At 42.4% G+C, this 25363-nt stretch overlaps 1 protein-coding gene across 2 annotated transcripts in view; it reads left to right on the top strand.

The window, feature by feature from the left end:
- Positions 1 to 23712, top strand: part of LOC111962373 (ran-binding protein 10) — a 29964-nt gene extending 6252 nt beyond the window's left edge. Inside the window, exons 2-15 of one of the 2 annotated variants that reach the window (XM_023985415.2) lie at positions 8915 to 9026; positions 9284 to 9336; positions 16087 to 16254; positions 16446 to 16468; positions 19091 to 19275; positions 19371 to 19483; positions 19614 to 19722; positions 20543 to 20691; positions 20810 to 21005; positions 21134 to 21273; positions 21968 to 22113; positions 22564 to 22675; positions 22936 to 23077; positions 23296 to 23712. In XM_023985415.2, the coding sequence (XP_023841183.1) occupies positions 8915 to 9026; positions 9284 to 9336; positions 16087 to 16254; positions 16446 to 16468; positions 19091 to 19275; positions 19371 to 19483; positions 19614 to 19722; positions 20543 to 20691; positions 20810 to 21005; positions 21134 to 21273; positions 21968 to 22113; positions 22564 to 22675; positions 22936 to 23066 (1637 nt within the window). In that variant the 3' untranslated portion in view covers positions 23067 to 23077; positions 23296 to 23712. Of the gene's footprint in view, positions 1 to 8914; positions 9027 to 9283; positions 9337 to 16086; positions 16255 to 16445; positions 16469 to 19090; positions 19276 to 19370; positions 19484 to 19613; positions 19723 to 20542; positions 20692 to 20809; positions 21018 to 21133; positions 21274 to 21967; positions 22114 to 22563; positions 22676 to 22935; positions 23078 to 23295 lie in introns of both variants that reach the window. The other variant, XM_023985414.2, reaches the window with a different exon arrangement.
- Positions 23713 to 25363: the final 1651 nt, after the last annotated feature.

Below are 25363 nucleotides of genomic sequence, written 5' to 3'. Positions count from 1 at the left end.
TTTCATCAGACCAGAGGACATTTCTCCAAAAAGTACAATCTTTGTCCCCATGTGCAGTTGCAAACCATAGTCTGGCTTTTCTATAGTGGTTTTGAATCAGTGGCTTCTTCCTTGCTGAGCGGCCTTTCAGGTTATGTCGATATAGGACTCGTTTTACTGTGGATACTAGAGGTCGACCGATTATGATTTTTCAACACCGATACCGATTATTGGAGGACCAAAAAAATCCGATACCGAATAATCGGCCGATTTAAAAAATAAATAAAATAATAATAAAAAAATAAAAAATAAAAATAAAATAATTAAATATTTTTTAAAGATAAATTTTAAAATAAAAATGTATTTGTAACAATGACAATTACAACAATACTGAATTAACACTTTTTAAAAACTTTATATAATACATCAATAATATCAATTTAGCCTCAAATAAATAATGAAACATGTTCAATTTGGTTTAAATAATGCAAAAACAAAGTGTTGGAGAAGAAAGTAAAAGTGCAATATGTGCCATGTAAAAAAGCTAACGTTTAAGTTCCTTGCTCAGAACATGAGAACATATGAAAGCTGGTGGTTCCTTTTAACATGAGTCGTCAATATTCCCGGGTAAGAAGTTTTAGGTTGTAGTTATTATAGGAATTATAGGACTATTTCTCTCTATACGATTTGTATTTCATATACCTTTGACTATTGGATGTTCTTATAGGCAGTTTAGTATTGCTAGTGTAACAGTATAGCTTCTGTCCCTCTGCTCGCCCCTACCTGGGCTCGATCCAGGAACACATCGACAACAGCGAAGCAGCGTTACCCATGCAGAGCAAGGGGAACAACTACTCCAAGTCTCAGAGCGAGTGACGTTTGAAACGCTATTAGCACGCACCTCGCTAACTAGCTAGCCATTTCACATCGGTTACACCAGCCTAATCTCGGGAGTTGATAGGCTTGAAGTCATAAACAGCTCAATGCTTGAAGCACAGCGAATAGCTGCTGGCAAAGCGCACTGAAGTGCTGTTTGAATGAATACTTACTAGCTTGCTGGTGCCTACCACCGCTCAGTCAGACTGCTCTATCAAATCATAGACTCAATTATAACATAATAACACACAGAAATACGAGCCTTAGGTCATTAATATGGTCTAATTCGGAAACTATCATCTCGAAAACAAAACGTTTATTCTTTCAGTGAAATACGGAACTGTTCCATATTTTATCTAACGGGTGGCATCCCTAAGTCTAAATATTCATGTTACATTGCACAACCTTCAATGTTATGTCATAATTACGTAAAATTCTGGCAAATTAGTTCGCAATGAGCCAGGCGGCCCAAACTGTTGCATATACCCTGACTCTGCGTGMAATGAACGCAAGAGAARTGACACAATTTCACCTGGTTAATATTGCCTGCTAACCTGGATTTCTTTTAGCTAAATATGCAGGTTTAAAAATATATACTTCTGTGTATTGATTTTAAGAAATGCATTGATGTTTAGGAACACATCATCCCCCGTTTGGTGAAGTTGGCTGTCTTTGTTAGGAAGAAATAGTCTTCACAGTTCACAACGAGTCATGTTAGCAGGAAATATTAACTAAATATGCAGGTTTAAAAATGTATACTTGTGTATTGATTTTAAGAAAGGCATTGATGTTTATGGGTAGGTACACATTGGAGCAACGACAGTCCTTTTTCCGAATACGCACCGCATCGATTATATGCAACGCATGACACGCTAGGTAAACTAATATCATCAACCATGTGTAGTTATAACTTGTGATTATGATTGATTGTTTTTTTATAAGATAAGTTTAATGCTAGCTAGTAACTTACCTTGGCTTCTTACTGCATTCGCGTAACAGGCAGGCTCCTCGTGGAGTGCAATGTAATCAGGTGGTTAGAGCGTTGGACTAGTTAACTGTAAGGTTGCAAGATTGAATCCCCGAGCTGACAAGGTAAAAATCTKTCATTCTGCCCCTGAACAAGGCAGTTAACCCACCGTTCCTAGGCCGTCATTGAAAATAAGAATGTGTTCTTAACTGACTTGTCTAGTTAAATAAAGGATAAATGAAGGTGTAAATAAGTGTCCAAAAATACCGATTTCCGATTGTTATGAAAACTTGAAATGGGCCCTAATTAATCGGCCATTCCGATTAATCGGTCGACCTCTAGTGGATACAGATACTTTTGTACCTGATTCCTCCAGCATCTTCACAAGGTCCTTTGCTGGGATTGATTTGCACTTTTCGCACCAAAGTGCGTTCATCTCTAGGAGACAGAACGCGTCTCCTTCCTAAGCGGTATGATGGCTGCGTGGTCCCATGGTGTTGAAACTTGCGTACTATTGTTTGTTCAGATGAACGTGGTACCTTCAGGCRGTTGGAAGTTGCTCCCAAGGATGAACCAGACTTGTGGGGGTCCACAATTTTTTTTCTGAGGTCTTGGCTGATTTCTTTTGATGTCAAGCAAAGAGGCACTGAGTTTGGATGTAGGCCTTGAAATACATACAGGTACACCTCCAATTGACTMAAATTATGYCAATTAGCCTATCAGAAGCTTCTAAAGCCATGACATAATTTTCTGGAAATTTCCAAGCTGTTTAAAGGCACAGTCAACTTAGTGTATGTAAACTTCTGACCCACTGGAATTGTGATACAGTGAATTATAAGTGAAATAATCTGTCTGTAAACAATTGTTGGAAAAATGACTTGTGTCATGCACAAAGTAGATGTCTTAACTGACTTGCCAAAACTATAGTTTGTTAACAAGACATTTGTGGAGTGGTTGGAAAATGAGTTTTAATGACTCCAACCTAAGTGTATTTTAACTTCTGACTTCAACTGTATATGCATACAATCAGTGGTAAAGTTGCTGARCAGCGGGATAAATAAATAAATAGTAGCAGCAATGTTTGGTGTGTTAGGAGAGAGGTATGTGAATAGAGGCACTGCAGATAGTGCTGATGACTGGGAACTTGCCCCCAGTGATGAACTGGTCCGTCTGAACCACGCATGGGAATATTTATTCGGAGAGCCTGTTTCTGTCCTGCCCTTGACTGTGTTGCAGGGCATTTGATGTCTATAGCCTCTTCGTTGCAAAATTCCCTGATCTTCTCAAAAAGATAGTTTGTCTAGCTGTGTCCAGTCCAGGTGGTGCTTGTACAGGCAGACCATCTATGGGAGGAAGGATGTCAGCGTTGCGCAGCAGCTGAAACCTGGTCCCGACTTAGTCMGTACACTCCTTGGCGACAACAACACCAGGCTACAGAGCATCAAATCTGTAAAACAGGAAATRACAACAACAAAAAATACTACCTTGCATAACATCAATTCTCCTCCCAAGTTTAGCTAAGAAGAATAACCTCATACCATGCAATGAAAATTATATTCACATGAAGTGCTGGTACTGCTTGATCTGTGACAGTGGCCTCAAGTACAGGTGTTGTTACCAGCCATAGCTTTCCACCAGCACCGTACCATACCATACAGTCCAACCAGCTGTTAGATTTGAACCCCGTCACAGTTCTGTCCTTCACAACACCAGCAGTGTTCACTCTGGTCTTTCTGAAGCACTGCTTGATGAGGCCAAAGCACCAGTTGGGAGTTAACTTGGTGTGGCCYGTGATCAGGAAGTGAAGGTCCAGACTGTGGTGGAGCTTGTGCCTGGTCTGCCATCACAATTTTTTCCCACTGACGTTTGTCAATAGCAATGTTGTTGACAGCAGTAGCAACACATTTGCAGTTCTCCATGGCTAACGTTATATCTTTAGAGAAAATACTTTCTTACTGAAGTTATCTACTCAATACGAGCAGCTCATTTTATAGACCGAAGATGCTGCATGGCACACCAATCTGAACTCTTCTCTCGACATGTACAGCCCATTCATTATCTCAGCCAATCATGGCTAGCGGGAAGGTTCCTTTCTTTTTCTGTGGCTAAGGGAAAGGGAAACCTTTGAACTGATATTCTATAAGAGGAACAAGATCTCAAACAGTAGAATGTTTCAGGTGTCGGTACTCAGCTCCTGTGTGCTTCTGCTTAAGTCAAGCACTGTTTCTTATCCCTTGCACAGATAACCTACAGCTGTGTCTGGCCCCAGCTCACTGGCGTGGGAAACTGAGGACACAGAATATTTTATACAAAGTCGTAAGTTTGCTTGCAAGCTTTGGGCAGGACCCAAGTTAATAGTTGTGACTTGTTTCAGGAAACTAGGCGTATGTCGCAAGTCACGACTYCACAGGAGAAACATTTTAACTTTTTTAATCAAAATGCCATATCTCAGACTGGACAATAAAAATAAAATATTAAGATGGGCAAAATAACACAGACACTGGACAGAGGAACTCTGCCTAGAAGGCCAGCATCTTCACTGTTGATGTTGAGACTGGTGTTTTGCGGGTACTATTTATTGAAGCTGCCAGTTGAGGACTTGTGAGGCGTATGTTTCTCAAACTAGACACTAATGTACTTGTCCTCTTGCTCAGTTGTGCACCGGGGCCTCCCACTCCTCTTTCTATTCTGGTTAGAGCCAGTTTGCACTGTTCTATGAAGGGAGTAGGTCACAGCGTTGTACAAGATCTTCAGTTTCTTTGCAATTTCTCGCATGGAATAGCCTTCATTTCTCAGAACAAGAATAGACTGACGAGTTTCAGAAGAAAGTTCTTTGTTTCTAGCCGTTTTGAGCCTGTAATCGAACCCACAAATGCTGATGCTCCAGATACTCAACTAGTCTAAAGAAGGCCAGTTTTATTGCTTCTTTAATCAGAACAGCAGTTTTCAGCTGTGCTAACATAATTGCAAAATGGTTTTCTAATGATCAATTAGCCTTTTAAAATGATAAACTTGTATTAGCTAACACAAGGTGCCATTAGAACACAGGAGTGATGGTTGCTGATAACGGGCCTATGTAGATATTCCATAAAAAATCTGCCGTTTCCAGCTACAAAAGTCATTTACAACATTAACAATATCTACACTGTATTTCTGATCAATTTGATGTTATTTTAATGGACAGAAATGTGCTTTTCTTTCCAAAACAAGGACATTTCTTAGTGCGCCCAAACGTTTGAACGGTAGTGTGTGTATATATTTGTTACTGCTCGACTAAAACAATCTTGGTCGACCAACAGCCTAATGACCAACAGTCGACTAATTGTGGTCAGGTGTGTATATATAGGGGACCCTGTAATCTTTGGCTACATTTAATGGTTTCTTTTAGCTACTTCATGTAGCTAACATTAGTCATGCTTCGCCTATTCCTCTTTGATTTAGAAGATACTGTTGCACAAACAACATGCTGATTTAGGTCTACACAATCACTGGAATTATCAGGCTGTATAGCTAAATACGTTTTCTCTGACTCAGTACGTTAATTAGCTAGCAAGCGATTAGCATTAGCGGCTAACAAGATTTAGGCCAACTTCCTAAAGACAAACCAGCTGTTGGCAGATGTAAGAAACACAACCTAATAGTGTAATTCTAGAACGCTAGTGGATTTATATTAAGTAGGAAAGTGAAAACAGCATCGTTGTCATCAATATTGTGGCATGTGCTGCATTGTGTTCCATCTGCATTGTCAATGCAGCACATGCAACAAGTGTCTTGTGGTCAAGCAACAACAATGCGCTCCTTGACTGACAGGAGGTGGGGCTAGGTCTGTGTGGAAATCAGCATGGAGAGAGCAAGAGAGTGGAGCGAGATGACTCAAGTAGCGAAGTTACACACCATGTATCACATTTAACAAACCACATACCGTAAATACCAAACCGTTGCAGGCATCAATACCATTATATCGTAAAATACGGAAATACCGCCCAGCCCTACATCAACCAGCAAGGAGGGTTAGATTAGTATGTAACACACGGCATCCGACCGCAAGGCGCTACACAGGGTAGTGCATACGGCCCAGTACATCACTGGGGCTGAACTCCCTGCCATACAGGACCTCAATACCAGGCAGTGTCAGAGGAAGGCCCTAAAAATTGTCAGACTCCAGCCATCCAAGTGGTACTGGAGCACCAAGTCTGACCAATAGGCACCTGAACAGCTTCTACCCCCAAGCCATAAGAGTGCTGAACAGTTAATCAAATGTCTACCCGGACAATTTACATTGACCTCCTTTTTATTATTTAATTTTTTTAATTGTTTTGCACTGATTCCATTGCACTGGCTCTATGCACCCTCTCTAGACTCTATCCACACCCTCACACATACTACACTGACACTCCAACACACACGCGCACACACTACACACGCTCACACACACACACACACACACATGCATGCATATTGACGCCACACACACACTTTCACACACGCTTCTGCTACTCTGTTTTATTATATACTGAACAAAAATATGAACGCAACATGTAATGTGTTGGTCCCATGTTTCATGAGCTGAAATAAAAAATCTCATTCTCCCTACGCAAAGCTTATTTCTCTCAAATGTTGTGCACAAATTTGTTTACATCCCTGTTAGTGAGTATTTCTCCTTTGCCAAGATGATCCATCCACCTGACAGGTGTGGCATATCAAGAAGCTGATTAAACAGCATGATCATTACACAGGTGCACCTTGTGCTGGAGACAATTAAAGGCCACTCTAAAATGTGCAGTTATGTCACACAACACAATGCCACAGATGTCTCAAGTTTTGAGGTACATGCATTTTTGTTCAGGATATATCCAGATTGCCTCACTTTTATTCCTACCCAAATTCTACATACTATCTCAATTACCTCAACTACCTTGTAACCCTGCACATTGACTCTGTACTTGCATCATTATTGTTTTTATTGTGTTCCTTTTTTATTTAACAAATATTTGTAGTCCTTTTTTATCTCTGCACTGTTGGGAATGGGCTCATAAGTAAGCATTTCACTGTAAAGACACCTGTTKTAGTCGGCGCATGTGACCAATAAGATTTGATTTGATACACAAAGTGTAAGCGCTCTGGGATAATCCTGGGAGCTGTCACAAATATGAGCTGGATGGAGTGGCGAGACAGTGACGGCCTCACTACACTGACCCTGAGATTACTCTGCAGGGTAAATTAACTCCATGCTGCTGATTTTAGATAAGGTAAATTTAACAATAATGGACTCTGATTTTTCACTTAATGTACGTATACCAAAGAAAAAACATTGATTTCAAGGTTTAACAAACCATACAACGCTATGCACAAGGACTTATTTTAACAATTTACACAACATTTTACTAGAAGAACTGTGCAGATTCAAAGTTTAGTAACATAATTTCGGTAAAATCTCCCTCCGTTTTTTTGTGTGCACATTTTCCAAATATCTGCTCCAAATGTAAAGATTGAACAATGTCTGCATAAAGAATGGGGTGTCAGGTATGACATGGCACAATGACTTTGAAAAAATCTCTTTAGCTTATTGAAGTACAGTAAGTAAAGTGGATTTACACCCGGTAACGGAATTTCATCATGGGTTCCTGATCTGTACGACAAAGAAATGCATAATTATGGATATGAATGTCATTCTCTTCATGGTGATGTATCCTAAAAAGGTACACAAAGTTATAAATATGCAATATCCTCCTTTGCATATTTGGGTGTTATTCTACATTGGCTATTATTTTTAATGAGCTCTGCCCCCAAACAAGACTAAATTTGGTTGGACCGGACCATATCTTAACCAATCATAGACATCTATGTTTCACAAGTTAGGACATCAATGTACAGCACAATAGCGCTCAGTCGGGTACAGTGCACCACAGAACAGTAGAGATGGTAATGGAATTTTGTTTTAATCACTTAATTCATAAACTATTTCTATCAGTAGAAACACTAACTAATTGATAGGTTTATCTTTACTTGTTTACTTCTGTGAACTTTCATTATCCTCCCTTATGAATGACAGAAAAGATATTTGGGTTTTTGGTAATGGAATTTCAAGGCACAAGGAAGGCAATGTTTTTAAACTTACAGAAGGCACAAACATTTCCCTGAAACTAAGTGTTTGATATTAGTTGGCAGGGTTCTTTCCTTCAACATTGTTTTTTGAGGTATTTCTAATACCTTTGTTAAACTTTTTCTGGTAGATGTTTTCTAAGACTATATTTACATCTGTTTGACCAGATATCAAAGCCTTTGCTTATTCTACACATTTAGGATGGAAAATGGTAGAAAAATGTATATGCCTTAATTGAAAAAAATGAAATATATAAAATTGKTATGTATGTGTAAATATACTATTAGCTTTCATTTGACATGCTCCTATGAACTTCACATGTTGGTACTCATGGAAATGACCTTGCAGCTGCAATCTGTAACTTTGTGGTGACCTGACAAAATTCACATAGAAATCTGAGTTATAGATCTGTTAATCTCATTGAAAGCAGGTGTGCTATTTCTATGCCCACCATTTCATTTTTGCGTCTTTTACTTTCAGGTTTGTACACAAGCTGAAAAATACAATATTTTTGGTTATTGAAAATATATTTCACAGCCTTTTAGATGATACAGTGACTCTCTACACTATTCATTGCTTGTTTTGTCACATAAACTGAAATGAGACTAACTATTATTTTAGCAACCAGGAAATGACAGAGTGATTTCTGCAAATTGCAAATCTTTAAGCATGCATGTATACTCCTATGAAAGGAACTTTTGAAGAGCTATCAGATTTCATGTCATAGAATTTGAGAATGAATTTGCATGACAAATGCGATTGTAAATTGAGGTAGGAATGACAGGGATATGGTTGAGTTTTGAAAGGGTTTAGTAATTCGTACAGTATGAGGGTTTTCAGGGTTCTTGGAGAGAGAAGMCATTTTCAGCAATTTTTTTCTGGTTGGATTAATGCACTCTTGACATTGACTTTTCCAGGTTGACAGAGCAGTGGGTTGTTTGTGTGGTGTACYATACTGACTGTAACACAAAGTTTTGCTCATTTTGTAGGTCATGGGAAGAATCACAAGGATGCCGCGTCTGTGCGTGCCACTCATCCCATACCAGCCGCTTGTGGGATCTACTACTTTGAAGTGAAGATTGTCAGCAAGGGCAGGGATGGGTAAGGGTTTGTTGATACTTGGTAACCCCACTGACTGTTCTCACCTCCCACCTTTTTCATTTTAACCTTGTGGTTTGTTTACCCATGTTAGCTATTAGCCTCTAAGTCAGTTGAAAATGGCGTGTAGAGAAACTAAAGAGAGCAGTAAATAACTGAAGGCAATTTGGGGGACTGAGCTATTGACTCATCAGACTGACTCATGTTGTCTAAACTGATGATGTTGGCGCTGACCTTTGATCTCCTGTTGTTGTCTCCAGGTACATGGGGATTGGTCTGTCTGCCCAGGGGGTCAACATGAACAGACTGCCTGGTGAGTATGAGGGAAGGCGGTGGCAGACTGGAATGTTTAGATTGTAGGATGAGTGGGTTTTGGAGGTCATAGGGTTCACAGCTAGAACCCTGCCCATAATCTTTGCTTGATTGGTTAAGTATTGAAGGACAAGGAGTAGTAGTCAGTGTGTGTAAGGTTTGCTTGTTCGGCTGTAATAGATTGTGGACAACTAAACCTGTGTTTTTATTATCACAACTCAGACATTGTTCATCTACAGAATCTATATCCAGATTTGTTTCCAGATGTATTGTCAGGGCTCCCTAATGGTGCAACGGTCTTAGGCACTGCATCTCAGTGCTTGAGGCRTCACTACAGACACCCTGGTTCGAATCCAGGCTGTATCACAACCGGCCGTGATTGGGAGTCCCATAGGGCGGCCATCATTGTAATAARAATTTGTTCTTAACTGACTTGCCTAGTTGAGTAAAAGTTACATTTATTTCTTTTAATTAAAAAAAGAATAAAACTCTGGAGAGCCTGGAATGGATGGATCGAGATTTAATGTCACATTGAAACCGTGACTGACTGTTACAGAACATGCCTGGACTTGTTTGCGCAGAGACTTTAGTAATGAGCGATGACATTTAACATGCAAAATACCACCCAATACCTTTGTCTGACCTGTATGAAGGTCAGGTGAAAGTGGGGCTGCCACAGACAGGGCGGCTCACTGTCATTGAAGAGGAAGGGAGAAATACATTTGTAATTGTTGTTCATTTAGTAATCCTCTCAAGGCCATTTCATTCTCAATGCAGTATTTTCCCCAATCATATATTCCACAATACAGTTACGTTTAGCCCATTGTAGAATAGTCAGAGCATAGATCAAATGGGTCAGTCTGCAGCACTTCTGGTTCAGTGAATGAAGCCATCCAAGCAGAAACACTCTCATGCCAGGGCCTGATGAGATTGGATGTAACCAAACAGGCTAGTAGATGAGTGTTTGCCACCAAACACGAAGGAGAGTACAGAGCAGTATCAGTGTATGAATACAGGGCCATCTGCACCCTGGCCTGGCCCACTGCTCAGCAGTAAATAGTTAATCAAACACTTTCTTTTCATCACCTGTTAAAGGTGCACTGCAGAAATCGCTCCCTCATTTCCTGGTTGCTAAAATTACAATAGTTTGTCTAATTTCAGTTTGACAAAACAAGCAAGTATGGTGTAGAGCGGCTATTCCCAAACTGGGGTTGGGTTAGTCCAAATAAAAATGTGATTCACGTTTTCCAACGGGGCGATACATTTGGGTGAGTTTTTTTTCTCTCACCTGAGTAGTCTCATTTCACTGCCAAAAATAAAATTAAACCATCTAGTGGCGAAATAACAACACAATGTCAAATACAGGTAGCCTAGTCAAGTAATGAACATCAATCACATTAACTGTGACTTGGTCTATAAAAAAGTGGTCAGATGAAGCAGATGCTAAACTACAGGACTGTTTTGCTAGCACGGACTGGAATATGTTCCGGGATTCTTCCTAATGGCATTGAGTAGTACACCACATCAATCTCTGGCTTTATCAATAAGTGCTTCGAGTACGTTGTCCCCACAGTGACCGTACGTATATACCCCAACCAGAAGCCATGGATTACAGGCAACATTCGCACTGAGCTGAAGGGTAGAGCTGCCGCTTTCAAGGAGCAGGACTCTAACCCGAAAGCTTATAAGAAATCCCGCTATGTCCTCTGACGTACCATCAAACAGGCAAAGCGTCAATACGAATTGTACTATACCGGCTCCGACGCTCGTCGGATGTGGCAGAGCTTGCAAACTATTACAGACTACAAAGGGAAGCACAACCGAGAGCTGCCCAGTGACACAAGCCTACCAGACGAGCTAAATAACTTCTACGCCCACTTCGAGGCAAGTAACACTGGAAACATTCATGAGAGCATCAGCTGTTCCGGACGACTGTGTGATCACACTCTCTGCAGCCGATGGGAGTAAGACCTTCAAACAAGTCAACATTCACAAGGCCGCAGGGCCAGACGGATTACCAGGATGTGTACTCTGAGCATGCGCTGACCAACTGGCAGGTGTCTTCACTGACATTTTCAACCTCTCCCTGTCCGAGTCTGTAAAACCAACATGTTTTAAGCAGACCACCATTGTCCCTATGCCCAAGAACACTAAGGTAACCTGCCTAAATGGCTACTGACGCGTAGCACTCACGTCTGTAGCCTTAAAATGCTTTGAAAAATGCAACTGGATCCTGGACTTCCTGATGGGCCGCCCCCAGGTGGTAGGCAACAACACATCCGCCACGCTGATCCTCAACATGGRGGGCCCCTCGGGTGCTTGCTCAGTCCCYTCCTGTACTCCCTATTCACTCATGACTGCATGGCCAAGCATGACTCCAACACCATCATTAAGTTTGCTGATGACACAACAGTGGTAGACCTGATCACCGACAACAATGAGACAGAGGAGGTCAGAGACCTGACCATGTGGTGCCTGGACAACAACCTCTCCCTCAATGTGATAAAGACARAGGAGATTGTGGACTACAGGAAAAGGAGGACCGAGCACGCTCTCATTCTCATCGACGGGGCTGTAGTAGAGCAGATTGAGAGCTTCAAGCTCCTTGGCGTCCACATCACCAACAAACTAACATGATCCAAGAACACCAAGACAGTCGTGAAGAGGGCATGACAAAACCTATTCCCCCTCAGGAGACTGAAAAGATTTGGCATGGGTCCTCACATCCTCAAAAAGGTTATACAAGTGCACCATCGAGAGCATCCTGACTGGTTGCATCACTGCCTGGTATGGCAACTGCTCGGCCTCCGACCGCAAAGCATTACAGAGGGTAGTGCATACGGCCCAGTACATCACCGGGGCCAAGCTTCCTGCYATCCAGGACCTCTATACTAGGCGGTGTCAGAGGAAGGCCCTAAAATTATCAAAGACCCCAGCCACCCTAGTCATAGACTGTTCTCTCTGCTACCGCACGGCAAGCAGTACCGGCGCGCCTAGTCTAGGTCCAAGAGGCTTCCAAACAGCGTCTGCCCCCAAACCATAAGACTCCTGAACATCTAATCAATTGGGAAACCCAGACTATTTGCATTTGCCCCCCCCCCCTCCCAGTCTGGAGCGCTGCTGCTACTCTCTGTTGTCATCTATGCATAGTCACTTTTTAATAACTCTACCTACATGTACCTATTACCTCAATTACCTCGACACCGGTGCCCCCTGTATATAGCCCCGCTATTGTTATTTACTGCTGCTCTTTAATTATTTGTTATTCTTATCTCTTACTTTTATTTTTATTACATTTTTTTWATGTATTTTATTAAAACTGAATTGTTGGTTAAGGGCTTGTAAGTAAGCTTTTCACTGTAAGATCTACACCTGTTGTATTCGGCGCATGTGACAAATACGTTTTGATTTATAAAAGCAACAGATACCATTAATATGAAGGGGCTATAAGCGTCTTATATGGTGAGCTACCAAGTGGCTAGGACAGGCAAGCCCCATACTATTGTGGAGGACTTCATTCTAACTACTGCTGCGGATATGGCTGGGACAATGCTGGGGGAAAAGGCCCAAAAAACTACACAGGCAATGCCTTCATCAGACAACACTGTTTCACAACGTATCAGTGACACGGCAGGAGATGTTTCGCATACAAGCCAGTGAATTATATGCGTTACAGCGGGATGAGTCAACAGACGTGGCGGGCCTGGCTCAGCTCCTGGTATATGGCTGTTAAGTTTATGGGGGGGGGGGGTCATTTTTGGAATGCATCCTCTTCTGGTAACCAGGACAACAGGAGAGGATATTTTTAAAGTACTGGACAGCTTTGTGACATCAAATGGCCTTTGGTTGGCAAGATGTGTTGGTATCTGTACTCATGGCGCAAAAGCCATGACAGGGAAACAGTGGATTGTTAACACGCTTTCAAACACTTTCTCCCGATGCCACTTGGGTACACTGCAGCATCCACCGAGAGGCTCTTGCTGCCAAGGGAATGCCTAACAGCTTGAAAGACGTTTTAGACACTACAGTGAAAATTATTAACTTTGTTAAAGCAAGGCCCCTGAACTCTTGTGTATTTTCTGCATTATGCAATGATCTGGGTAGTGACCATGTAACGCTTTTACAACATACAGAAATGGGCTGGTTATCAAGGGGCTAAGTATTGACATGTTTTTTTTAAATTGAGAGACGAGCTTAAAGTTTTTTTTTAATTGAGAGACGAGCTTAAAGTTTTCTTTACTGACCATCATTTTCGCTTGCATGATGACGAGTTTCTCACACGACTGGGTGATGTTTTTTCTCACCTGAATGATCTGAATCTAGGATTACAGGGACTCTCCGCAACTATATTCAATGTGCGGGACAAAATTCAGGCTATGATTAAGAAGTTGGGGCTCTTCTCTGTCTGCGTTTAACAAGGACAACACACAGGTCTTTCCATCATTGTATGATTTTTTTTGTGTGCAATTGAACTCAAGCTTACGGACAATGTCATGTGATATAGCGAAGCACCTTAGTGAGCTGGGTGTGCAATTAGGCAGGTACTTTCCGAAATGGACGACACAAACAACTGGATTCGTTATCCCTTTCATGCCCTTCCTCCAGTCCACTTACCGATATCTGAACAAGAGAGAGCCTCATTGAAATTGCAACAAGCAGTTCTGTGAAAATTGACTTTAATCAGAATCCACTGCCAGATTTCTGTATTGGGCTGCGCTCAGAGTATCTTCCCTTGGAAAATCGCGCTGTTAAGACACTGCCCTTTGCAACCACGCACCWATGTGAGAGTGGATTCTCGGCCCTCACTAGCATGAACACTAAATACAGGCACAGACTGTGTGTGGAAAATGATTTAAGGCCGAGACTCTCTCCAATACAACCCAACATTGCAGAGTTATGTATGTGCATCATTTCAAGCACACCCTTTTCATTATCCTGTGGTGAGTTATTCACAATTTATGATTAACAAATCAAGTTTTATATGTAAGATGGCAAAATGTATTGATTATTATTTGTGCCCTGGTCCTATAAGAGCTCTTTGTCATTTCCCACGAGCCGGGTTGTGACGACAAYTTRCACTCATTCTTATGTTTAATAAATGTATCGTATAGTGCGTGTGTGGCAGGCTTAAAATGATGGCAAAAAACAACATTTGAGTCAGCTGACCCTGGTGCTAGAGGTGGTACTCAGCTGGAGGTTGAATGTTTGAAGGGGTACGGGACCACTGGTGTTGAGAATCATTGTACCATCTAAACCGCTGTGAAATATATTTTCCATAACTGAAAATATAGTATTTTCTGCTGTTTGAAGCTGGTGTACAAAACTGAAAATAAAAGATGCAAAGGTGAAACTTAAGAACAGACAATGGGGGATGAGAATAAAGTGCATGTAGAGAATACATTCTTGCTTTACTCCATCAAGTACTCTCTTGCCCTCTCCCCCCACACCCATGCACGCACACACACTGTCTCACACACATGAAGAGATCACTGATTGTTACAGTGGCTGCTGTGACACAGGACAGGAGGGTGGGTATATTTCTGACTTAGGCCCATGGGGAGCTATGTTTCCTCTTGTGCACTGATGCGATTCCCTGCCAATTAGATCATTCCTCCATGCTGCGCTGACCAATTGTATGACCCCTTCCTCAGGCTGTGTCACCTGCCTATTGGGTTCTCCATGGCGCCTGAGGCCTTTGGAATGCTTTGGACTCATCCAGCCAATTCTACATGCTCTTGCTGACTACAACTGCTCTTCATTCACACCCTGCTCTGATTGCTTCAAATGTATCTGTGTTACACAATGGTTGGAATATGGTGGAAATGGGGTGCGCTGTTGTGTTGGAGAGTTTAGTTGTATGAACATTGTTTATGAATATTTATTTTGTTACTGGGCTTCTAGTACAATCTATGCCAACAGACTTTTGTACATTTGTGTAGGTGGTTGTTTAGGTCCTGGCTGTAATAGTTGTAAATTCCTTGTTGTCCTCTGTGACTGATCCGATAGTGGAGCCCTGCCCATTTCATTAGCATGTAGGGAACACTGAGCCCAGCTTTAGGAGTAATATCCCTGTTGGCGCTGCTCCGCAGATTAATCTAATACCTCACAGTTCACACACGACCTACTTTCTCTGCGCCACTTTCTCTTTTTGGTTGGTGACAGACACTGATTGAGCYGACAATATACATTCTGCAGACACACACAAGCCGACACAGTACAACCCCTCACACAAACACATGCACTGAAGATCTCTCCATACAGAGCTCCCTCTGCCCATGCAGTCTACTCTCCTTCCCTGTCCCTATTGATACCATGCACACACATGTACTGCTCTGTTTTGAGTATGACTCATCAGTCAGTGCTCCTATTCAGAGACTGATGCCTCTCGCTGGCCACCCAGAGTATTGCACATGCTACACAGGACACAAGTGGGGATATCCAAATGAAAGAGACAATTTGTCAGGCTCAGCTCCTCCCGTGTCACTGTCTTTTATGGGGATATGATTGATCATCACACTGCTGGCTCACCCATCTCACTCCTTCCCCTCTCTGTATGAGTGGCACTGCCCTAACCATTAACTGATGCATATCAATCTAGCTAGATGTGAGATGAGAATGGTTACCTGTAGTTGTAAGCTTATGGAAGTGTTGAGTTTCTCGATTTGTTTCCACCATGTTGTTAATGTGTAATATTCATGTACCATAGGTCTAGATTTCCTTTCATCACTTCTGCCTTTGTCTTCTATCCCAGGTTGGGACAAGCACTCGTATGGTTACCACGGTGACGACGGACACTCCTTCTGCTCTTCAGGGACTGGCCAACCATATGGCCCAACCTTCACCACTGGAGATGTGATTGGCTGCTGTGTGAACCTAATTAACAACACCTGTTTCTACACCAAGAATGGCATCAGTCTAGGTGAGAACTGCACACCAACAGTGCAGGGGAATAAACATTCAAGTTAACTGTTATATGAAAATGCACTATGCTTCACACATTTTGATATGTTCCCAGGCGATGTATACCATTCTGTTTACTTGATTGCAAATTATAACATTTTTAATATCTTCCACCCCATTAACATTTGTTTCTCTCTGTTTGTTCTTCAGGTGTAGCTTTTACAGACCTCCCTGTGAGTATTATACTGAAATGTGGACATATTTTATTCAATGTCAAGGACTTCTGTTGTTTTACATGTGTGGTATATTGTATAGCAGGGGTCTTAAGCCTATTTTGCCCAGGGACCCCCTCCCAGTCAAACTGGCAACCCAGGGACCCCATCATACGTTAGCAAACTATTTTTTTCACGTCCAACCTCTCCACATTATAATTATAAGAGGTGTAAACTCAGCCTGTTGGCTAGAAAGGGAACTCCAAAATTATTTTTGCTATGAGCAGCTGTTTAACTGGTTAAATAAAGGTTAGTCATGTGTTAGCAAAATGTATGTCCAAGTCAAGAAWGCTTACCAGCAGCCARCAACACTTGCTGCACTGGTAGCCTGTTCACCGGTGCTTTCTCAAAGCCTATGTCAGATACTCCAGTGAGTGTAATTTGCTCAATATTAGGAATTGAGAAACAAAGTTCATATAATTAGAAATAAGATATTCTTCTATTTTCCACTGTAGATATGTCATTCAAAACGTGTTTATTCTATTGTTGGTTTTAGGCTGGGTTTCTGTACAGCACTTTAAGATATCAGCTGATGTAATGAAGGCTTTATAAATACATTTGATTYGATTGTTGCTAGCGATATTCATAACACTATTTTTATATTGTTGCGGAACCCCTGCAAGGACCCCCGGTTGAAAACCCATGTATAGTACTCTATACTGTTTCCTTGACTTCCTCATCCAACATTCTTTACTGGTGCCATTTTAATAGTGTGTGTAGTAGCCTTGAATATTATTTTGAATAGCATGACTGTCATCTTTAAATTAGGGTAATTCAGTAGCGGTAGCTTTGCTCCTTCCATTAATGATGATGATGATATGAATGTCCGATATTGTTCACGGTTGCCATGCCAATGGCATCGGAGGGGATGGCTGCCGTTTTATGGGCTCCGAACCAACTTAACTTATTTTTGTACTTATTTTGTACATAATGTTGCTGCTACCGTCTCTTATGACTGACAAGAACTTCTGGACATCAGAACAGCGATTACTCACCTCGAACTGGACAAAGATTTTTTCTGTAACGAGTCCGACGCGAAGGATATACTGCTTTCTAAGGAGCGGGCCCAAATCCCCGTCATTTGCGTGAAGAAAAGACGGAGAAAAAGGGGGTGGAGGTCGGGCTGCCTTCTAAGAATTCGTAGGCGAGTGAGTAAACCTCCAGCCCCAACAGATCCACAGATGATGCAATCTCAATCGCACTCCACACTGTCCTTTCCCACCTGGACAAAATGAACACCTATGTGAGAATGCTGTTCATTGACTACAGCTCAGCGTTMAACACCATAGTGCCCACAAAGCTCATCACTAAGCTAAGGACCCTGGGACTAAACACCTCCCTCTGCAACTGGATTCTGGACTTCCTGACAGGATGCCCCCAAGGTGGTAAGAGTAGGCAACAACACGTCTGCCACGCTGATCCTCAACATGGGGGGCCCCTCAGGGGTGCATGCTCAGTCCCCTCATGTACTCCCTTTTCACCCACGACTGCATGGCCAAACACGACTCCAACACCATCATTAAGTTTGCTGACAACACAACAGTGATAGTTGAGACAGCATATAGGGAGGAGGTCACAGACCAGGCAGTGTGGTGCCAGGACAACAACCTCTCCCTCAATGTGAGCAAGACCAAAGAGCTAATCGTGGACAACAGGAAAAGGCGGGCCCTACAAGTCCCCATTAACATTGATGGGGCTGTAGTGGAGCGGGTCAAGAGTTAAGTTCCTTGGTGTCCACATCACCAACGAACTATCATGGTCCAAACACACCAAGAGTTGTGACGCGGGCACGACAACACCTTTTCCCCCTCAGCAGACTGAAAAGATTTGTCATGGGTCCCCAGATACTCATAGAATTGTACAGCTGCACCATCGAGAGCATCCTGACCGGTTGCATCACCACCTGGTATGGCAACTGCTCGGCATCTGACCGGAAGGCGCTACAGAGGGTAGTGCGTACGGCCCAGTACATCACTGGGGCTAAGCTTCCTGCCATCCAGGACCTATATACTAGGCGGTGTCAGAGGAAAGCCCAAAAAATTGTCAGACTCCAGTCACCCAAATCWTAGACTGTTATCTCTGCAACCGCATGGCAAGCGGTACCGGAGCGCCAAGTCTAGGACCAAAAGGCTCCTTAACAGCTTCTACCCCAAAGCCATAAGACTGCAGAGCAATTAATCAAATTGCCACCCGGACTATTTACATTGATACCCCTGCCCCCTCCCAGCCCGTCCGCTCCACCTACCTACATGGACAAATGACCTCGACTAACCTGTACCCCTGCACATTGACTCGGTACCCTGTATATTGCCGAGTTTTTGGCACATAAATAATTTTGTGTTATTTTTTACTTCAGTTTATTTGGTAAATACTTCACTTTTTCATTAACTACATTGTTGGTTAAGGGCTTGTAAGTAAGCATTTCACGGTAAGGTCTACACCTGTTGTATTTGATCAAATAAAGTTTGATTTGATCAAATTATCAAAATGAAAGCAAGTTCTTCCTATTATGGCCAGATTGGGAATTGTGCGCAAAGCTAATATTGTATATACCTGTGTTCACACCTTACCCTCTACCCACAGCCAAACCTGTACCCCACAGTGGGCCTGCAGACTCCTGGAGAGATTGTGGATGCTAACTTTGGCCAGCAGCCCTTTGTGTTTGACATTGAGGACTATATGAGTGAATGGAGGGCTAAGATCCATGGCATGATCGCCCGCTTCCCCATCGGCGAGAGACTGGGGGAGTGGCAGGCAGTGCTGCAGAAGTAAGGGATCCTTATCGACATTACACTTTTCACCCTAACAGACCTGTGTCTTTCTCTACTACTGTAAGGCTAAACCATGTCTTTGATTCTTCCAGTATGGTATCCACTTACCTGGTGCATCATGGGTACTGTGCTACGGCCACAGCCTTCGCCAGGGCAACAGAGACCTTGATCCAGGAGGATCAGACCTCCATAAAGAACCGGCAGAGTGAGAACCACACAAAGACTACACACTGACAGTACCACAGAAACACTGAGGACCAGTCAGAGTCATACATTTGCTCACAGTCATCCATTCAATCAGCTTTGAATGATAATATTCTTCTTTCTACTCACAGGAATACAGAAGCTGGTATTGGCAGGGCGTGTTGGAGAGGCCATCGAAGCCACACAGCAGCTGTACCCTGGACTTCTAGAACACAACCCCAATCTACTCTTCATGTTGAAGTGAGCAGCCTTGAACCAACTATGGGACTCTTATGGGAGTGTTAATCTAAAGGTTACATTTAAGAAGTATTGGAATTGTAAGGCTTAAATAAGTGCACTCTCTGCTGGTCTTGTAGTGTCTTTGCAGGCTCAGGCACATACAACACAACCACAGGAGCATTTTGTCAGTAAAGCTCTGGCCTGCTGCCCAGCTGTTTGTTTATGGCACAAAGACATTAGATGACATTAATAAATACTGTGGTCTGCTGAGAGACATTTGGAGATGCAGACCCACAACTAGGTGGCCATTTTTATGGCTCTCTTATAGAGGAAGAGAGGAGCTTGTTGTAGCAGTTACACCGAGAGGGAAGAGGGGAGGGGGCAGGGTAAGCACAAGGTCACAGTTGTTGCCGCCGAGGGAACTCCTGATTTGATTGGTCATGCTTGTTGCTCCATTTTGTCATGGAAGACGAGTGAGCAGAACAGAACAGGCGCTGATCTGTTTGACATTCATCCGGTCATAGTGACATGTATCCATAAAGCCAGATACTCATACTCCGTAACCAGTCTGACTTGTTCCTGTTACATTTACACATTTATGGGTACAAAGACATGATCTTACACAGCCTCACCTTTGCCGACTTCTGAAAGCAACTGAAGTTTTGCAGTATATAGTTTTCATTCAGACTGTTTTTGTTCAAGCAAGTGATATCTGACACTTAAGCAGAATGAAAGGTTTAATATCAGATGGTACAATGTATTCCAGGACAAAGCATGTCAGACATTGTAGCAGATTGTAGACTAGATGTCTGACAGATTCATGGTTGCCCGTATCTCCCAGGTGTCGGCAGTTTGTGGAGATGGTGAACGGTACAGACAGTGAGGTACGATGCTTTAGTGTCCGCTCCCCCAAGTCCCAGGACAGCTACCCTGGCTCCCCCAGCCTGAGCCCCCGACATGGAGCCACCAACCCCAGTCTGCACAGTGCAGGTAAGGGAAACACACCTTCACACTTACCTATCCATCTGCCCAGTGTGTTATAAACACAAATGAGATACGCGAGAGTATTGTATGTGTCTGTTTCACCCTGGCTCTCTGTCATCTCCAGGAGCAGACAGCCCCACATGCAGTAACGGGGTCACCCCTCCCAACAAGAACAAGAGCCACAACAAGTATCCAGGCGTCAGCTCTGCCTCCTCCTCCTCTTCTTCCTCCCCTTCCTCTGTCAATTACTCTGAGTCCAACTCCACTGACTCCACCAAGTCCCAGCCTCACAGTGGCACCAGCAACCAGGAGGAGACCAGGTGTGTGGCAAGGCAAGGGTCTATGTGTTTATAGTTTTTTAGCGTGGTTGCGTTAACTGGTGTGGGAGACAAGCAGAACATCTGCGATATTATGACGGAACCTGTCCCTGTGTTTGTCTCCKCTGCAGTGACAGTGAGATGGAGATTGAGGCTGAGCACTACACTAACGGGGTGGCAGAGAACCCCTCTGCTCGGATCATGAATGGCACCTACAAGCACCAGGAAATCCTGCAGGCTCAGGACATCAGCCTGGGCAACGGAGTGGCAGGTACAGACGCTTGACACGTGCGCGCACACACGCGCTTACTGTTTTGATTGTCAGGCGCACACACCTTGTCCCAAGTGTCAATGTCACTACCACAATGTTTTCTTTTGTCACTTTTGTCTATCTCTCTTTGTCATTCTTTCTCTCCCTCTCTCTGACTGTCACTGTGTGTCTGCTTTTCTCAGTTTTTCCTTTCTGGCTGGCTGGATATCTGGGGATGTGTGTTTCTAAATTGAGCTCAAACATAATCCGGTCAGGCAGATGTTTGTGTCGTCATGGTTGCTAAATGAAATAGACAGCAGCATTTATAATTTTTTTACAAGGTGTCTCACTGACATTATGAAAATTACTGAATGAAAGTATATGTTTGTCCATATCTTTTTTTTTTGTACCCATATTTTACCAGGAAAGTTGACTGAGAACACCTTTTCATTTACAGCAACGACCTGGGGAATAGTTACAGGGGAGAGGAGGTCAGATCAATGAGCCAATTGTAAACTGGGGATGATTAGGTGGCTGTGATGGTATGAGGACCAGATTGGGAATTTAGCCAGGACACTGGGGTTAACACCCCTACTCTTACGATAAGTGCCATGGGATCTTTAGTGACCACAGTGAGTATGTTATTATGTGAAGTGTCAAATGCACTCTGTCCGTGGCTGCGCTTTGACCCTTGTGGCTGTGTGTGTCCTGGTAGAGGATAGCTGTGCCTCCAGACAGCTGTGTGGAGGGAACCAAGCAGCCACAGAGAGGATGATCCAGTTTGGCCGTGAGCTGCAGGGCCTCAACGAGCAGCTGTGCCGGGAATATGGCAAGAACGCCACACACAAGAAGATGCTGCAGGTACAGGGGGAGGGGGGGGGGCACACTGTGGGACAATGGCTGTGTTTATTTCCCCCACTGATTGTTCTTTTGACCAATCACATCAGATATTTTCACATCAGATCTTTTTCAGAGCTGATCTGATGAAGTGAAAAAAATATCAGAATTGGACTGCCTGTGTAAACACAGCCTGTGACTTACGAATTGTATAATTGTCAACCATCGAATGGGGAAGGTTTGGTTTATGGTTATACTGCAGTTTACACACTACTACTTGTATATGACCATTGGAAAGTCTGTCCCTAGTATTGTTCTCTAACAATTAAAGGTAGATCCACTGAAAGTGTGTGATGTTCCCTCTGATTTGGAAGCAGTATAATGGTCTGTCTTATACATAGTCCTTAATGGGCTTTTACTGGTCCTGCTGTTTTCTTTCTCGCTATCTCCCTATCCCTTTCTCTTTTATCACAGGATGCGTTCAGTTTATTAGCATATTCGGATCCCTGGAACTGCCCAGTGGGGCAACAGCTAGACCCAATGCAGAGAGAGAATATCTGCTCTGCTCTTAACAGYGCCATCTTGGGTAAGGCTAAGTTTCACATACAGTACATAATGTCATGAGTACTCCGATAAAAATAACTTTCACTCACATAAGCTATTTTTCTTTTTCTACAATATTTGTTTGGTGCAGTAACTCCCAGCACCACAAAAGTGATAAGCTTGGTAGTGTGTATGTTAACTCTCTTCTAATGAATACACACTGCACATTTTCCCATGTACATGTTTGAGTCACATGCTTTATTAGCTCATGTACACACCCTGATGTTGTCTTTTGCCCCTCAGAGTCTCAGAACTTGCCTAAGCAGCCCCCTCTGATGCTTGCTCTGGGTCAGGCCACAGAGTGTGTCCAGCTCATGGCCAGGGTCCGCTCAGGCTCCTGTTCCTTCGCCAGAGTAGACAACTTTTTGCACTAGCCCCAGTCCAGGTGAGTCTGCACGGACACCCACGCATACTCCCCTCCCCTTATAGCACCACATCAATGCACTGTTTTACCTATAAGGAACTTTTTAGGAATGTTTTTGACTACACATGGCCCGTGCTGTTAGCGTCAAGTTGGATTGTTGGGTTACTGTTTGGAGTACAGTAATAGTGTTGGATAGATTACAATACAGCAGTTCCAAAAATGTTTATTTCATTCCTAAGGCAATGTTCAGGACTGCTAAGAAGAGGTCTTTCCAATGGGTTGCCAGATGACTGAGGAAAGCATGTGTTTGAATTGGTGTGTCGCTTGCCATTTGGCAGAAGCAGATGGACAGGGGAATGAGTAGAACATGACAAGAAAGCTTATTTTTAATTTAGTATTATCAAATACAAAATGTGTGACTCTATTTAAAGAATTCATTATTATTCTGTTTATCTAGTCATTTTCTAGGTTTTATTTAGTCAGGTTGTTGTGCTCATCTTGGAAGGAAAAAAATCTAATTCCGTTTTTGTTTTTGAGTGGATTTCAATTCCCTAAACAGTATTTTAAAGATGTTCATCATATCAAAGAAATTCACATTGKCATGCTTTGTTGTTACCAAGCAAGATACTCTGGTTTCTTTCATTCAGAACTCAGGTATTCACAGCACATTTGTCATCTCAGTATGGGATATTGTAGACAGAGGTAGGTTTACCCAGCTGTACAGTGGCTCCAATTTAGGACCTGCATTTTTTGGTTCAAATTCTTACTAGTTAGTATGACTTAACTCATTTAATTTAAAGTTAAAGGTCTGAATTGGCTTCTAACCTACTGGTCACCTCAGAGCCCCACACAGCAGCATTCACCTCAGATCACACAATGATGACACTGATTCATTTGTGAGTTTCAATATAAGTGTAGGATATTTCCAATCAAGTGTCTCCACTAGTTTGATTTGTAACCTACAGTAAAAATACACAGACATACAGTACTGTGGGGAATTTGGAAATCACTCTCTGGTTTTTGACTTGCTAATTATATTGAAGATATGAAGTCTGACGTTGAATATATATATATATATATATTCAACGTCAGACTTCATATCTATATATATATCTATACACACAATTTAATGATATATTCAATAAAAAAGTTAAACTGATTGCCAAATACAAGGCTTTTAATTTGACCTCCCCTGTTCTAATAACCAATGGTACTTGCCATTGGCCACACTTAATTCACACAGTCATTCAGTCTTTTCATACCAGTGCTTTGACAGCCAGCCCATTATCATATCATCGCGAACATGCTTATTTTTCCGCTTTCTTGCGGTTCTATTTTTCTCACAACTAATGTGAAGCTGTCTCGTTAATACATAAACTCTAAACATAGACTCGGTCACTTTTACAAACATGTGACCATAACTTTGTTCGTTTGTTTTTGTTTGTTTATTATAGTCACAGTTGARTATGTTATTTTTTTTCTCTCTTTCTTTCATTACAGTATGTATTCTCCTATTTTTAACAGATATTCTCTTGGCACATGGGACAGTTGTCGATCATTGATGTATTAACGCAGTATTTCACCCAGCCAGCAGGAGGCGCTCCACTGTGTTGAATGTAGTTTAGCAGATTATATTACGTTTGTGCTTCAGATTTGCTGCTGGCCACCATGAGATTGATATCCCCTGTACCTGTAAGACATATTGCAATATGTTTCATTAACTTTTTTGACAATCCTGCAAAGCATGTTTGTGAAGCAAAGGGGTGGTGGGAGTAGAAAACATCAGCTTCTGTGTTAGTGTTTGGTAGATGTTGGTAGATGTTCACAAAGGCCATTTTGATAATTTTTTTTACACAATCTTTACATTTGGACAACATCTCCTATCTGCATCATGGGCTTATACCTGCTAAAATATATACAAAAACAAGAACAAATACCTTAACTTAATGTGAGGGTCCTCTATACGGCCTACCCCGGCCAAACCCTAACCCAGACGACGCTGGACCAATTGTGCGCCGCCCTACAGGAGTTCCAATCACGGCCGGGGCGGCAGGTAGCCTAGTGGTTAGATCGTTGGGCCAGGTTGCTGGATTGAATCCCCGAGCTGACAAGGTAAAATCTGTCGTTCTGCCCCGGTAGACCGTCATTGTAAATAAGAATTTGTTCCTAACTGACTTGCCTAGTTAAATAAAGGTTAAATAAAACATTTAAAAATATATATATTGTATTGCAGTCGGAAGCAAAATACTTTATTTATTTTACCTTTTATTTAACTAGGCAAGTCAGTTAAGAACAAATTMTTATTTA

The sequence above is a fragment of the Salvelinus sp. IW2-2015 genome, linkage group LG4q.1:29, assembly GCF_002910315.2.
Source record: "Salvelinus sp. IW2-2015 linkage group LG4q.1:29, ASM291031v2, whole genome shotgun sequence".
Lineage (NCBI taxonomy): Eukaryota > Metazoa > Chordata > Actinopteri > Salmoniformes > Salmonidae > Salvelinus > Salvelinus sp. IW2-2015.
Note: the sequence above shows the minus strand (reverse complement) of the source record. Positions and strands in the feature narration are given on the sequence as shown.